At 37.7% G+C, this 16,682-nt stretch overlaps 1 protein-coding gene across 1 annotated transcript; it reads right to left on the bottom strand.

Moving 5' to 3' along the window:
• Positions 1-25: 25 nt before the first annotated feature.
• Positions 26-16,537, bottom strand: abat (4-aminobutyrate aminotransferase). Its single transcript, XM_056753640.1, has 16 exons — positions 16,381-16,537; positions 11,607-11,741; positions 10,313-10,410; positions 10,054-10,083; positions 8,478-8,595; positions 6,586-6,635; positions 6,089-6,169; positions 5,659-5,751; positions 5,461-5,523; positions 5,311-5,374; positions 4,996-5,144; positions 4,181-4,318; positions 3,596-3,763; positions 2,424-2,570; positions 2,034-2,145; positions 26-1,868 (listed from the first exon to the last, which is right to left on the bottom strand). Exons 2-16 carry the CDS (start codon positions 11,674-11,676, stop codon positions 1,747-1,749), a joined length of 1,503 nt encoding a protein of 500 aa, XP_056609618.1. The 5' UTR covers positions 11,677-11,741; positions 16,381-16,537; the 3' UTR covers positions 26-1,746.
• Positions 16,538-16,682: the final 145 nt, after the last annotated feature.

Raw genomic sequence — 16,682 nt, forward strand, 5'->3', positions numbered from 1 at the left:
TTGCTACAGAAGCCAAGAGAACAGATTAACAAAAAAGTAAAATTTATTTTTAGACATATATTTTGTTCAGACAACAATATTTATGTAGAAATACATACTTTTTTTTTCTAATTTAATGACACAACATTGTTTTTTATTGTTAATCAACGATACACAGTTCTCTATTCAATAGACTTTGCCAAGTACAAACAAGCAACTTTCACATGTAGGCTTTCTATCGCCCTGTGTGTTTCACAACATTAAAAAGAATATTTAAAATGCAATCAAAACCAGAACTACATTTACTTTTCACAGACATGGGACACAATATCACAAGAAAAATGTTCAATGCTCCGTTTTAACATGATGAGATTTTATACATGTATTAATTTAATGTCAGTTTAAATAAGGATGCCCTTAAATGGAAATTTGGCCTTCACTGTGGTAAACATACAGAATAAGTATTGTATAAGCTAAGTATATAGTAAGTACATAGGCCTCAATATCTTGAAAGAAAATGATGTTTAAAACCACATCTTTATTTATTCTCAAATTGGAGCAAGAATAACAGGAGAATCAGAGCAAGTAGAACAGGAGAATCACCCCAAAACTCAAACAGTTACAGGCATGCTAGCTGTATCAAACTGGTCGAGTGATTTTGTGCGTCTCGGTTTCAGCTGAAAATGTTTTCCTTATTCTCTGCACGCGCATGAGGGGATCATGTTCGTTCACCTGAGCTGGGTGGACAAAAAACTGCACTGCCCCAAGCTTGTGTGATAGTGTTATGTGCTTTTGATTATATTATTTGAACAGATCAGGGGTGCACATTTATGGCCTTGGTTAACTGTGAAACACTATTAACGCTGTAGGACTTTGGCACGGCTGTAGAATGTATTTTAAAGGACGTCAGAGTTAAACTAACACAGTAAAACAGTCCTCTTCAATGCTGACTGTCTTCAGATCAATAAATGTTCTGTTAAAACAACAATAGACGCTCCACAGTTCTCTGAACCTTCTGACTTTTTCCACCTTTCCATCAGCTCTTTCCGGAACCCCAGGGTACGATCAGTCCACCATTGTTTCCACCTTCAATCTGTTGCACATGCTTTCTCTTCACCATAGGTACTCTGAAAATCTTGAAATCATACAAAACCACACATTCCAGCACTGCCAATTCACTATAGACACTAAAATAGCATCTACTTTATAGGAAAGATTCATCTGATTAAACAACAGATCATTAAGACAGTAGTTTCATTTTTTACTACAAAGTGTCAGTGGTCATTGCACAATCTTGCACGTCAACCTCCTAACACCAAGTCCTGAACTACTAAAAAAGTAATATTGCGGTTAGAAATTCTTTTCTTTTATCTCTGCAGTCTTCATATCGCTTTGGTCAGAAGTGTCTTGGGACAGCTCTTGTGAACTCTTTGATCCTCAGGACCTCATTTACAGTTCAGAGATGAAATACAGATTATTAATAAATAATTAATAATAATTACTAAATAAATTTGAGTGAAGGACCCTAGATCTATGGGGTTTTAACTGGAATTTCTCTGTCCTCAGTCAATGAGAAAATATGGTGCTGGGCTAACCTAAGTTTCTGATAAAAAAAGATAGAAAACAGCTTCCTATCATTTTTTATAGGAAACGTCAGGAAGAGAATAGACTGAGAGGAAGTGAGATAAACTGTGACAAGCTATACACCCTCACTGGGCTCAGACCCCAATATTTCATAATCATGACCGATCTGGGCAACCGGGACTCTTATTTGTGTTCAGCTAGGACATCATTTAGTATGTTCAGAAGCTGGTGGACGTGATACTCCTTGAAGACCAGAGCAGGACGGAAACGGATGGACCTTTCTCCGCAAGAGCCCAGAAAAGCACCTGGTGAAGTAAATCATTTATTTCATTTTACATATTTACAATTTACGTATAACAATTATTTATTTAATTACAATAAAAACATTTCCATGCACATGGGAAAGAAATTTAACAGAATGTGACACCATATATCTTGTTAAGCAAAAACTTGTAAATTCCATGGTTTACCTTTGTTCCTGGTCTTGATCAAAATACTGTCGCGGATGGCATCGTCCCGGGCGTCTACGGCACAGAATGTTCCCTGTCCGCGGGCCCTGCTCAGGATATGAGGGTACTGGGCCTACAAGAAAAAAGAAACGTTTAAATAAATGTTGAGCTCGGAGTGCGGCAGTCCAACATCAATCCAGGACCTTAGCCTCAGAACAAATACACATTAAGCTGACAAGATCAATCAGGAGTGCAGCTCTCTCTCCTGTGACAAAAATAATGAGACTGCCCCTCAGGTGAACAATAAGCATCCACATAATGGATCCATTATGGGTTTTACAGCCTCTCGTGTTGAGTTGTGGCCTCAGTGAAGGATCAGTCATATGAGGAGATAAATAATGAAGGCCGTACCTGCAGTGTGTAAAGACCGTTCAACAGAGCCTTCCCGGAGCGCGTCACCTCCTCCAGAAGGTTCTCTGTCCTGATCACATTGAGCACCTCCGCTAAAAACAAATTCTTTGAGGGGTCTCCCATCCATGTGTTGAAGATTCTGTAGGGCTGAGGTGGATACGGTAATGTCAGATTATGGCACATGAGTTGTATGTTAATTAATCTCATCCACCCAGCCGAACACATATAAGCCATTTTAACAGGTTAGGTAATGCACAATATTAATACACTTCTTGTGAACGTGTGAATGTAATATTGCAAACCAAGCCCTTTTTTCATATTTATTGATTATTTATAATACAATACAATAACTGTACAATAACTTTATGATTATTTTTATTTAAAAAATGCTGTAACTTAGTTTATAATGTATATATATATATATATATATATATATATATACATATTCAGCTGCAGAAAAAATAAGACACCTATTTAAAAACCTATTTATATGTATGTGTTCAGGTAAAATTACTTTTTTGTTTAATTCTGTAAACTATTAAGAATTTTTCTCCCAAAATTCTAAATAAAATATTGTTTCTATTTGCATTTTTTTTGCAAAAATGAATACTGGAGAAACAGGTCAAAATAAGATCTCAAAAAAACACCTCAAATAATGCAGGTTCATATTTATTTTTAAGCAGTACAACAGTGATATTTGTATATGTATTTAGCAAAAGTTCAAAAATATTTTATTATGTGATAACCTCAATATTTAACGCAGTTTTCATATGTCTTGTCATGCTGTCAGTCTTTCACATTGCTATTGGATGACATTCTGTCAGGTTTGGTTTTATAGAAATACAACAGAGACTGGAATGGTATATATCTAGATATATATCACAATATATCTAGAAATGGTGATTAAATGAAAGTGTGCCTCAAAAATGTTTCCTTCATTTTTTGGTTGGATGTGTAAGGCAAAATGTTAACATGAAGATACAAATTTTCAACAGTAGGGGGCAAGCTTGCTCATGTCTGGAGCAATTTTGGAAGAGCTATGAACGTTATCTAAGGTTGAACAATCATTAAAACACAAAGATGGCAAACACAAGACAGTTCATCAACAACGGCTCATTAAACACTAAAAATAAAGGGTGCATTTAAAATAAAATCACAAAAAAATCTCTTACTTTTTCTGGCATTAGCTCATCCTTGTGGAAATATCCTCCTGTGAGCATCTTCTTGCTAAAAGAGACAATATCAGCAGGGTCATCCAGACCCCAGTGCTCATGGGCCCAGAACTTGCCCGTGGCTCCTGCACCAGTCTGGACTTCATCCACATGGAAAGCACAGCCATGCTGAAAGAGTCAGATGAACATCTGTCAGCTCAATCTCTGTAAAAACCAGTCCTGTCAGCCTGCACGCAATGGCCGCTAGATACAGCCGACACGCTCCATTTGAGGTGGACAGCTGGCGTGTTTTTTTGTCAGGAAAACCGTGGGGTTCATCACGATCACAATAGATGCCTTTTTTCTTCTGGGCTTAATGCAATAATATTTAATTATTTACCATTTGTCCTTGTTCAAATCTTGTTCAAAAGAATCTGTGGGTGTGCTTTTATTTTCTTCAGTTGGCAATTCAAAGAGTCTAATTTTAGTTATTTATAACTGGAGTGTCTGGATCTACTTGAAAGCCTGGATCTCTTAAGAGAAGATAATACAGCTCAAGAGAGGGTAAAATGCCCTTCACGTTCTCTTTAGAAAATAAAGCTTTACCTTGCGTGCAATATTGCGGAGTTTGCTGAAGAAATCAGGTGAGGCGTGGTTGTCTCCTCCCTCGGCCTGTATGGGCTCGATCACAATCCCAGCCACTGGTTTGCCCTTCTGCCTCCACTTTACAATGAGATCCTCCGCCTATACAGACATTTGGAGTTTGTATTGACCACAAACGATGCTTAGTATCTGTATTGCACTTTTTTGTACAAATTTACTGTAATAGACTGGCTTAGTCTTTTTAGTCTTGAACGTGACAGACAGTTAAACGCTTGTGTTACCACGATGTATGCACAAATGATATTTACGTTGAAGTGTATTAGAATTGCAAATTTTACATCAAAACTTAGGTTTAAATTAGGGCTGTCAAACGCACAGTACACAGACATATATTGTGTAAACACAAAAAAATGAATATACTTTAATATATAATTTAATGATATGGATAAATTCATGTAAATATTTCCTAAATATGCATGTGTATGTGTTTATTAATACAAAACTTATATGCACAGTACACAGACATATAATGAAAACACACATTTTTACTTTATACTCGATTAATTGCGATAAATCGCTTGACAGCCCTAGTTGAAATTTTACATTTTAAAATTTGTAATTCTTCTGCACATCAATATCCTGTTTAGAAAATCGATTCAAAGAAAAACTGTACGAAAACCTAAAAAAGACCAAACAATATGTTTAAGAAACAATCAAACAATAACAATGCAACACTGAATGGATTTATTTATGCGGTCCTACTGTAAACACATCATGTAGAGTCACAGAATATTGCAGATGAATGAATGACCGCTGACCTCCTCTAGGCATCGTGCCTCTTCCTGTGCATTCTCCCTTACAAACTCCTCCAGAGGGTACTGCAGCTTGGGAAAGGGGGCCACTGGCCAGTCAAAGGAGGGTATGTCCAGTTTGTGAATGGGTTTTGAATGTGTCGTGGCCAGGCAACCTGAAATCCAACACCACACATATTAAGATCAATGTGCCTGTTGAGAAACAAAACAGCCAGGCTTCTTTGTTATTCAAATGTGTGAGCCATATGATCCGAATGACAATGAAGTCAAACAAATGCACGACAAATACATGTGGGCTTACATCAAGTTTTGTCAACTTACCCAACGTTCTTCCATGAAAAGCCCCCATGAAAGACAAAATGCTTAAATCTGGGCATCCGGGGCTCTGAGAAGGAGGAGAGAGTATGATTTAGCTTAAATGATGGTTTTGGAGTGTCTTCTGTAGTCTTTCATATAGTGTGCGACTCTAACCTTGTTGATCATGCAAGTGCTAATGTCCTCCTCAGAAGGGCCGTTGTGTCCTCTCTCCTTATTCTAACAGCCATTGAAAAGCCATTGTTAATTATTAAAGCAGGGCTGTCAATCATTTCATTTTGTTTTTATTTCAGAAAGCATCCCTTAGTCGTGTTCAGATCAACACCAACATTATACTGAAGTAGATCTACTCACTCTGTACAAGATGAACATGGTTTTGAATGCGTTCTCATTGGAGCAGGATCCACAGGCCATTGTCTGCACCCGGGACATCCCGCTGGGCGTGATCTAATTTAAAGAAAGAGTTATTCACATCACATCACTTCACACTGGGACCACTGTAATACACATTAAACCACTTCCAGCTGAAAATAGAGTGAAAGGTTTACGACATTGGAAACGACGCTATCAAGAGAAAGAGACAATCTGTGAAATGCTGCAGTTGCCTCATTCTCAGGCCTTGGTCAAATGATTGTGCAATTTGTAGTTCTTACGCAAAATAGCTGTCCTTAAAGTTCTCCATGAATCAATCTCCAATGAAAGTGTGGTGCAGGAACACAAAATGATCAGAGATGCTTGACATGAAACTCATGATTGAACTCAAACAGGCTTTCGGAGCACTTACTGACAGAAGGCTTTCAACCAGTTTTTCTGGGAAGTTATCAGGTGGCAGGATGCCAAGCGCTGCTCGGTTGACAAATGCACTCTGCAAAAACATTAAAAAAATCACTGATGCAAAAGAGATCAAATTGAGTTGATTATTTGCCATAATTATTTGAATACTTGTGCGGTTATCCGTTTAAATAGTGTACTGTAAGGAGTAAGTGAAACATTAAAATCACATGTAGCCCTATGTTCTACATGCTTAAAGGGACAGGTCACTCGAAAATAAAAATGTTAGTCAATGATGGTCAAGAACTGTTTGGTTACAAGCATTCTTCCAAATATCTTTCTCTATGTTCATCAGAACAAAGACATTTATACAGATTTGGAACAAATCGGGAGTGAGTGAATGATGACAGAATTTTATTTTTGAGTGAACTGTTCCTTGAAAAAAAAAATCACACCTCATCGCTCACCATGTTGTGTGCGATTTGATTTCACAATATGATCAAGTCTTACCATATTGTTTGGATTGGTCATCACTTTCAGTAGAGCGGGGTGATTGTAACCTAAAATGAAAAATGAAATGAAATGAAAAACATTGTCAAATGCACATTAAACTTGCAGGGTGATATTTGCAAAAATAAAAACAGTGTACACACAAACAAGCACACCAAACCAACACCAGCTGTATTGATGTATAAACAAGCATATAGGCCTATATCAACTGGAGCTGAAGGCTATAAACATATTTCCATGATGGTGAGTAGAAGCGAGTTTTAATTTCACAACCTGTCTGTTCCCCTCAATAAAAACATTATACATTTTACAATTTGAAGACTAATTCTTTGCTTTCTTTGGATGAGCTACAGAACAAATTCCAGTCTGATTCTTGAACACACAGGACAGGCAGTTATGTTGGAGTGAGTCTGTTATTCACTAATATGCTTCTCTTATATCATTTTTACTAACAACTAGGTTGAAATTAGCCATTGAAAGATGTTGTTTCCACAAAAAGGACTAATGGTCAGACCATATATTTGAAATGAACTGTTGTGTCCACGCAACTACACTCATCCAGAGAAACAATGTTTTTTTACATTTTAAAAATGTAAATTCTGCCATCATTTACTGACTCATTTGTCATATCATACCTGTGCGACTTTCAAGATATTTTGAAGAGTTTTGGTAACCGAACAAACAGCCGTACCCAGTGACTTGCACGGTTTAATTTCTGTGAAAGGGTATCGCCATCGTTAGGTTACCAACATTCTTCAAAATATCTTCGTCTGTGTTCTTCATACGGGATTAAAATATCAAGAGGGTGAGTAAACGATGACAGAATTTTCATTTCCTTTTTAAGGTTATATTAAAGTCAGCATACTGTAGCAATCCCAGAGCTCTTTCTCACAGATATGTTACAACATAAAACTGACCCCAGAAAACGTATCAAATAGTTGAAATCTGCCATAATATTTGTCACAACAAAAGTTTAAAAGCCTAATGATAAATACATCACTTTATGATTTTTAGCCTGATAAAGCACACAGATAAGTGTGAAGAGTTCTGTCTGTTGTCTGGTATTTGCTAGTCAGGTACGTTCTACAGTTTTAGTAAATTACCGTTTACTACTCATCACACTTTGCACAGTTAATGTAAAGACATCCGCACTATAAAAAAACCCACTAAGAGCAGACCAGTTCTATATTTCAGAGTGAGAACTGAATGTGAACAGCAACTGATAAAGGAATACCACAGTGGTCGTAAAGCTCTAGATAAAGCCGTGTACTTCACTGAAACATGCAAGAAACAAGCCGTAGGGTACAATAAATCACTGGCGTCTAAACAGATCCAAGATGTGTGTGTGTGCGACATTAAAACTAAAGAGAGCTGTTGAATTGTGCTCTGTGTATGAAGGCGACTCATTTCGTATTTCTGTTTCCACTCCAATGGGCAAACATAAACACTGCAATCTGCATGTGTCTGTCGAAGTGACTGTTGTGGGTCAGTGGGGGTTAGAAATAATATAACAAGCACATCCCATAATGCAATTCTGCCCAAGCGATACAGCAGCAGCGAGTGAGAGGGGAATCAAAACTTATTACATCTGAATCACCACCTGAAGGCATTTGTGACAGTGAGACACAGTGGCTCTACTCAATTTGTTAAGACTGACTGAATGTAAATAAGCTAACAGACATCAAATAAATGACCGCTTGGTCACACAGAGAGAGTGAGAGAAGATGGTTTGCGGACAGTCTCTCAAGTCTAGTTGTAGACACAGGGAGTCCTTATTGAAAGCTAGATTCAACATGATGAAAATCCTCAATTATAAAGCAACAGCACACATCTCCTCAAGAAGAGACACAATATGAAGCAGCCATAAGGAGGTTAAAAATAACTGAACTCACCAATGGGGATAGAGGAGATTTGTGTGTACGCATCCAGCATTCGATTGCCGTCCGCATCCACCAGATAGTTCCCCCTGCTCTCCTCGTAGTTACAGAAAAAATGAATAGCTCCAACATTCTGCACAGAGAAAGAGAGTCATGTTGAGGATTGAATCATGATAAGATAAATCACCCTGTTGACATATTTGAATTTCTGGCACAGTTTCAGATCTACATTTGTGAATGGCTGTGGGGGAACCCTCAAGCAAGCTCCTACGCTCATGTAACAGCACAGCGATGTCACATTCAGGTTACAAACAGTGCCTTAGGTTTGTTGAAGAGCAAGGGCTAAAAATCACACTGGTGAATTCTGCTAGAAACTCTAATAAGACACCAGCAAATTCCTTAAGTTCTACATATTTTTCAGTCCTGTCCTGCATTGTGAGTCCACAACCTGGCTGTTATCTGGTCCAAAACTCTCACATTGACCCAAAACATTGACAAATATGTAAATTAAACTTACATTTCTTATGAAGCAAAATGATAGGTGTGAGATAACGATTTAAGTAATAGTTCACCCAAAAATGAAAATTCTGTCATTATTTTTTCACCTTCTTGTCATTTCAAACCTGTATGACTTTATTTCTTATGCAGAACACAAAAGAAGATATTTTGAAGAAAGTTAGAAACCAAACAACCATTTAATTCTATTGTACCGCCCCAAACTAATGGAAGTGAATGGGTGCCAGTTAACATTAACATTTTTGGGTGGAATACGACTTTCACTATGAACTATGACTAATATTTTAAGCATACTGAGCAAAACTGAAACCAAAACAAACCTAGTGAGATTTTGTTTTACAGACATGTTGCCATAATTTAATTTAGTGCTTGTTTTCAATTGCACTAAAGTTAAAAATATTATTATTATTATTATTTTAAGGAGCTTTAGCATTTTGGGACCTATATATGTTTATAAAGTTAAAAAATTAAAAATGTCTTAAACTGAGGTCATATGCATCCGAGTGAAATCTTAGGTGAACTATTCCATTAAAGGTACAGTACAGGTACTGAACCAAATTATGACTGTTTTGTTGTAAGATACCTTGCGTAAAATTAACTGCAGTGTGGGTCTTTCCCCAAGATGTTTGTGATTAATGATGCTTCTGCTGTATTTGTATCTATTTTTAACACTTCTGATGAAAAGATTTGGACTCGTTTTTCATCTAATCTCGTACGATGGGGGTAGATGCCAGTGACTAGGTGACACACGCACAGGAGGCGTAGCGAAACAAATCTGTGAATCTAGCCTTATCGATGGCTGTCACCTCTCATCAATCTGTTCATCTAAAGCAAAGCTGTCAGAGAACGACTGTGACTGAAGCCAGTCCAGACAGCAGATTGGTTACTGCATGAAATGCATTCATCACTCAATACACTCAAGACATCCACACAGCCTGAAATGTGTCTCTAAGTCTAAGGAGCTGTTGATCTACAGTAAAGCAGAGATTCTCAACTTTGATTGTAGATGGGAACATCTGGTCCTGAAAAATCACACTTTGATTTTACTTAATAAGATTATTTTGGTCTGTCTTACCTGAATTTCCCCCAGTTGTCTTGACAGCTCCTGTTAAATAAGGTCATAAGTAATTAAGAAGCATCCCATATACTGTTTTAATAAGAAATAATACTTGGTTAAGCTGGTAAATTCATATAGTTACTATCCATACAGTCTTCTAAAGTAAAATACATATAATATAATGAGTTATCTACAGTATATTGTCTATTTTCAGATTCCCTCCAGAGTTTGACAATTCAATATGATAATAAAAAGTGTAGAAATGTTGAGACTATACCTTGGACCTTGGACCTGGAACAGGTGTCTTCATAGAGGGGGCATCATATTCAAACTCTGATTCGGTTTTGGTGGCAGTTTTGCTCACATATCTGCAACCTAATAAACAAAACCAGAATAAAATTACATTTAGATTACAGGACTACATATTTCATAACTGATTCATAGTCTCTGGTTCAGTTCAAATTGCATCTTGGATGTATATTTGAATTGAAAAAACGGACCTTGAGTACATCTGTTAAATTTAAGTTAGAACAGTTTGGATCAATTCCTGTCACGCAATGCCTGATCTACTGATGTCTCAATAAAAGCCCTTATGAAAATGAACAATCTTTTTACTATTGTAAGCATAGTTTAACTATAGTTTTTGCATTTAAAAGCACAGGAACCACAAATTAACCATAATTTCATTATAGTTACAACAGTTGAACCATGATGTAGTTCAGCTATGGTAATACAAATTTTAATAAATCAGAAAAAAACATGGTTCTATGTGTAAATATGCACAAAACGGTATATATACATATATTTTGGAAAAAAGTCAATAAGCAGGCTGGTGGATATCTTAATGTTCAACTGTTGGATCAAAACTGGGTCTCGATAAGAATCCAAATCATTAAGCAGAATCGTAATTGGAATCAAATTAAAACCATTCCCAACTCTATTGAACAGTGACCCAGCAGTCATGATATGTGGGACACAGCCGTGTTTGGATAGTAGAATCTACATGCACATGAGGCTCTTAGAGGTTAGAAAGGGTTATAAGCATGTCCTGAGCTACTGATTAATGAAAGAAGCTGGCAAGACCGAGTCAATGTGACCTGTTATCAAAGGACAAGATACATTGACTTTTCTACAAATGCAAAATTTACAAGCCACAGCTGGATAGAACCAGTTCCCGGTAACTCATTTACACGGTTAAGTAACTCTGAACTGTGCCCCTCTCAAGACCTGCCGCTACATCAACACAGTGCCATTATTCACAGGAAGCACCTCACTTTCAAAGCTCTGCTACGGGATATTTCGTTTTAATAAATTCTGTGTGACAACTTAAGCTCTTTTTGAGAGTCACCAGAAGGTTGAGCACATTATAATTCAGACCTCTGTCAGACCACTGGTGCCAAATTGTTAAAATAACGACTTCAATGGTTCAAACACTTCCTCCATCTGATATTACAAGGTGAGACGGAAAGCCTCACCCCAAACTCACTGGTTGAATTTATGTTATGTAAGGCAGCTTAAACAAACAGATACAGAAGTGCATCTTAGTCCTTCATGTCTATATGGTTTTGTACCTGTACTGGTAAGACGCAGGTTTTGCTGAAGGGAGGCAGTCAGCTGGCGGGTCAGGAGTGAAAAAGCCATGTGTAGCTGAGACAGTGGTGAAGAGAAAGAGAGAGACAGCACACAGCACCTGTCTTTCACTTGACCTGAGGAAAGAAAATAAAAAAATATGTTGCAACAATGTGGAATCAAAAACTTGCCAGCACCAAAATAAGGAACGATCAGTTGCGAACAAAAACAAGTATTTATATATATAAATATGTTAAATGTTAAATAAATGTATCCGGAAAATGTATGAATGTATCTGTCATCCTCAAATTCTGGGGGACCTTTTATTCACAAACAAAACTCCTGCAATTTAAAGCTTATCTTTACACAATTGTAAAATGAATTCGAAATACAATGCCGTGAATCCACTTTATCTACCTTTTAACTGCACCTGGAATTTAGACTAAGTCTCTTAATGTAAACATAGACTGACTTTATTATAATGAGATCAGATCTCTGTGTGGTTCAAACCAATCTGGAGAACTCAATTTTCTTGTTAAAGGGGTCATATAGAAAATGCAAATACGTGTTTTTCTGTGTCTTCAGTGTGTTAAAAGTTGCCCATGCATGTATTAGACACGTAAAATTGCAAAAATGTTAGTGTCGGTACAAAAGATGCATTTTATCTAAAAGCGAATGCTCACCCAGACCTGCCTGAAATGCCTTATGTAACCACACCCCCACACATCTACATCAGTTCGTGGTATGATTTTTACTAAGACCGAGCAAATGTATTCGTAAGTAAGGTGGGCGTACCTGTCAGTACAATTCCTTTGGAACCTGATGTTCCAAATATGGTAAGAGGCGTTACATTTTCGTCACACGCTTGCAGTATTTGACCAATCACTACGCACTGGTTAACTGGCCAATAATAGCACACATTGCTTTTCAGAGCGATGAGCTTTGTAAAAAATCTGCGAGTTTCAGAGAGGCGGGGCAAAGAGAAGATACAAACATGCAGGGTATGTGGAAAATACAGCGTTTTTTTAACCTAAGATCGTGTATACACATTGCATTACATCTTAAACAAACGATAATAATAATAATTTTAGCTGAGTCATGTGACCCCTTTAAAGTCTCTTTTAATTATTATATTTAATAGCAAAGCCTTTACCCTTTGCAAAACTATTTTTCCTCTCAAATCTCAGTGTCCTGCTCAGCTACTGTTTTTTTTTGTTTCAGAACCACAGACAGTTCCCATTTCCCAAAGCAGCAGGTTCTGCCATTTCCCTCAATTCTGTCTGTAACCCCTATACATGCAAAACCATCATTTGTAAGAATGAAGAGTCCGGGGAGGACACTGCAGACAATGAGTAACGCATTGACTTACAAGTACAGCTAACAAACCCATTAAAACAAGCCATGTGTCGTGTAGCGTCCGGTGTAGACACGGTGTTAGGGAAAGAACAGAATGACGACACTGTATAGTTTGTAGGCATATTTTGTGTTTCATTTTAGCAGTATCATTGTCCCGGTTATAAATGACTTTTACATTTGTTTGATGATTGCTAATAAGAAAACATTTTCTAAAGCATAATGACCAAATTTCGCTGATGAAATATTTCAGAATTAAGCATAATCAGACAGAGTGAATTTAGCTTCACTACATACATTTATTTTCTTGATTTTTCAGATGTCTACCAAATTACATTCTTCCAGGAACTCCATGACCATGTGAATCCTGGCAATGTGCGTATGTTTTTATGTGTTGCTCTGAGAATCAGTCTTCCTACTGTATTCGAAGCAAGTCAATTGTTTATGCTTGCTTGTCTAAAGCCATCATATCAGAGGGAAGAACTGTCTGTTTGCTTGAACCCGCTGCATCTTTATTTATGCGCAGGAGTGCAGAAAAAGTGCACCTCTCTTCTGCTCCCGATCTAAGAGGGCTTATGCAATCGAGGCGGCACAAGCAGGAAAAATCCAGACACTCCCGTGTCTCAGAGGCTCCCCATCCAGATGGCGTGTCAACTGGATAGAACTGGTTCTCGAAACATGCGTTACACAAGCCCGGTGTTATGCGCCTCTGAAAATGCAGCATCCAAAATGGTTTAAACGTCTTTGAAGGCTGGGGGGCAATTATTTAATTAATGGAGCTGGGTTTTGTTTTTCTTGTGGGTTAACTTCATCTTGTGTTGTTGAAAGAACAGAGACTGTGATTAAATCCTTCTTTTAAAATAACTTAATGTCATTACTGTGACAACTTAATGTCCAAGTGTAAAACAGTGTTCTCAGTATGTTCAAAATGACTAATATAACAGAGAATTACGCACCACAGTTTTATTTCATTTTGTTAAGATCCAGTGTTACAAAACTCCATCCCAGCTAATCAATATTCATCCGGGGTCTCTGTATGGTCACTGTGCTTGGGGACCACTTCCAAGTGAACAATAGCAGCCAGTGCTGGATTACACAACGTCCTCACGAGAGCACCAAACACATTCTCCCACAGCAAAGCCATTTGTGAGATGCAGACCGCTCCAGTGTTACATAACACTTCTCTGGGAGCTGGATAACATCAAAGTATGCTTCAAGACAGAGTCTATAGTAACCTCAATACCCAGGACAACCTTGTGCATCCTTTTCACAAATTCCATTTAGAGTTGAAAAATACACATTCTTCAGAGCTTATCAGATTTGCTGATCTATAACTAACCGCATAAACCAGCAATGTCCTTAAAGGGGTCGTATGACATGGCTAAAACTAATATTATTGTTTGTTTTAGATGTAATGCAATGTGTTTACATGATTTATGGTTCAAAAACGCTGTATTTTCCACATACCATGCTTGTTTGTATCCCCTCTCATCAGGTTCCAAAACAATTGTAATGACAGGAACACCCACCTTACTTGCGTATACATTTGGGTGGTCTTGGTCAAATCATACCAGGAACTGACGTAGATTTGTGGGGGTGTGGTTACACGAGGTGTTTCAGGCAGGTCTGGCTGAGCATTTGCTTTTAGATTGAATGCATCTTTTGTCTCGACACTTTTTGCAATTTTACGTGCCTAATACACGCATGGGCAATTTATGACACAACGAAAACACGTATTCGCACCCTATGACCCCTTTAACCTGGAAGATAGTAGATGATTTTGCATCAGATATTGTAAGACAACTATCCCGATCAAATTTTTAACTACGATCAGTGAAGATAACATCGAGCTCTCTGATAGACTGAGGCGTAAAGTCGTAAAGTTCACAGCTCATTGGACAATAATGCTCTTCACCAACACTTCACGGGTCACTGAGAGCTTATTGGTAAACTTTCATCTACATCAACTTCTCTCTGCATGATTTAATAAGCCTATTAGATCACACAGAAGTCTCAGCATTGCTACAATAGCTCATGAAACATTCACACAACATTCATGCTTTCCACATTTATTTCGTTAATAAAAAGAAATATTATGATATTTCCTGTAGCTCAGTGGTAAGAGCATTGCGTTAACAACGCAAGGTTGTGGGTTCGATCCCAGGGGATTGCAAATACCTATGTAAAATGTATAGGATAAAGCAATGTAAGTCGCTTTGGATAAAAGCGTCTGCCAAATGCCTAAATGTAAATGTTATGAAATACTAAAGCTAAATTAGGTAATAAACTCGTATGTAAAGTCATTCAGGGGTTAAGCAGTTGAAATTGAGCATTGGTGGCATTGAAGATCTTTAACCAGTCTCTGTGGCAACAGAACATGAAAGGGGGGACACATTCAGGGGTAGAGGATGTAAAACCTCTTAAACCTTACACATACTGCCAGACAGTAGTCAAGGGAACCATTAAGAAAAAACAAGTGTACAACAAGGATGACAGATCAATCACTTAATGATGAAGCGGAGTGATATTCATTTGATCATTTTGCTGCAAAGCAATAGGCCATGTCTACATATGTTTATAAGCATGTATTTACATTCTACTGTGGTTCCCAAATGCATCTGTAAATCTGATGACAAAAATGTGATGCTAGCCATTAGATGGTGAGACACTATTAAAACTGATAGTGTTTTCCTGAACGAAAAACGTTCGACATCAAGTCACAAATCAGGTTTTTTGTATGAAGACTGAATAACAAAACAAGGATTAATTTAATGATATGCTGTTCTATTATATTCACTTCACAGACACCATTGAAGTTAAACAGGTCCTTACGTTAGTCCGAGCATGCAGATTATATTGTGCACAGTGTGACAGAATACATCGAGTGCAGCTACAAGTGAACTCTGGTCTGTTTTTCTCGTATGTTTAGGAAACAAACATAAATCAAAAGCAAATATTTAAGTGTGAGAATGATTTTAAGATACGTTACATTGTAAACACACAGTAGCAAATACACAACAGTTTCTATTCTGACATTTTGGTGAACATTTATTGTTCAGCATCAGCTTTTCAGTCAATGCAAATCGCAGCTGGTTCGTTCGAGTGTCAATCACCAGCATCCGGTTCCGACTGGATCTGACCTGTCATACGGCTCTGAGATCGAGACGTATGGAGAAAAACAGATCGATGCAGAAGGCCATTCCCATTGGCTCATAATGCTGCAATGTTTCGCGAAACGGGTCCATTACAGCCCATTATAGCTGTTGCGCACAATTATTCGCTTATGCAGCGATATCTCTATATCTTATATTAACGTTAAACTTGTGTATTGTTATTACTGAATGTCAAAACAAGCGCGCGCATTCCCGGCGATAACACTGCTCGAGGTCGCATTGTGATATTTAAAGGCATGTGAAGACTCACCCTTGTGGCTTGACGCTGAACGGGAGGCGATGTATCGCGGATTTCTGCCGTTGGGACGAAATTAAAAAGAAGTCAGAAAGAATGTGGAAAGCTGGCAGACTTTATAAATTCATTTCAAGTCTGTCCTTTTCACCGAGGGGAGGGTCTTGTGGGATCCGCAGACGTCAGCCAATAGAAAGAGACGCACAGTTGCCGGAAATGTCAAGGCTTCACGCTGGAGCACAGCTGTTTGCGGTCATATATTCATATTGACCAAATGTAATCCAGTGTGAGTGGAGATAGTACAGTATTACCAGTGTCAA

Source organism: Triplophysa dalaica, chromosome 7, assembly GCF_015846415.1.
Source record: "Triplophysa dalaica isolate WHDGS20190420 chromosome 7, ASM1584641v1, whole genome shotgun sequence".
Lineage (NCBI taxonomy): Eukaryota > Metazoa > Chordata > Actinopteri > Cypriniformes > Nemacheilidae > Triplophysa > Triplophysa dalaica.

Bases quoted from the DNA above. Each gene is read 5' to 3' on its own strand.
- abat (XM_056753640.1), bottom strand. From the start codon at position 11,676: ATGGCTTTTTCACTCCTGACCCGCCAGCTGACTGCCTCCCTTCAGCAA. The intron at 2,571-3,595 runs GTAAGAGATTTT...TATCCACCTCAG, and splicing joins ATGAGCTAATGCCAGAAAAA to CCCTACAGAATCTTCAACAC. The intron at 2,146-2,423 runs GTACGGCCTTCA...TTTTTCTTGTAG, and splicing joins ACGGTCTTTACACACTGCAG to GCCCAGTACCCTCATATCCT.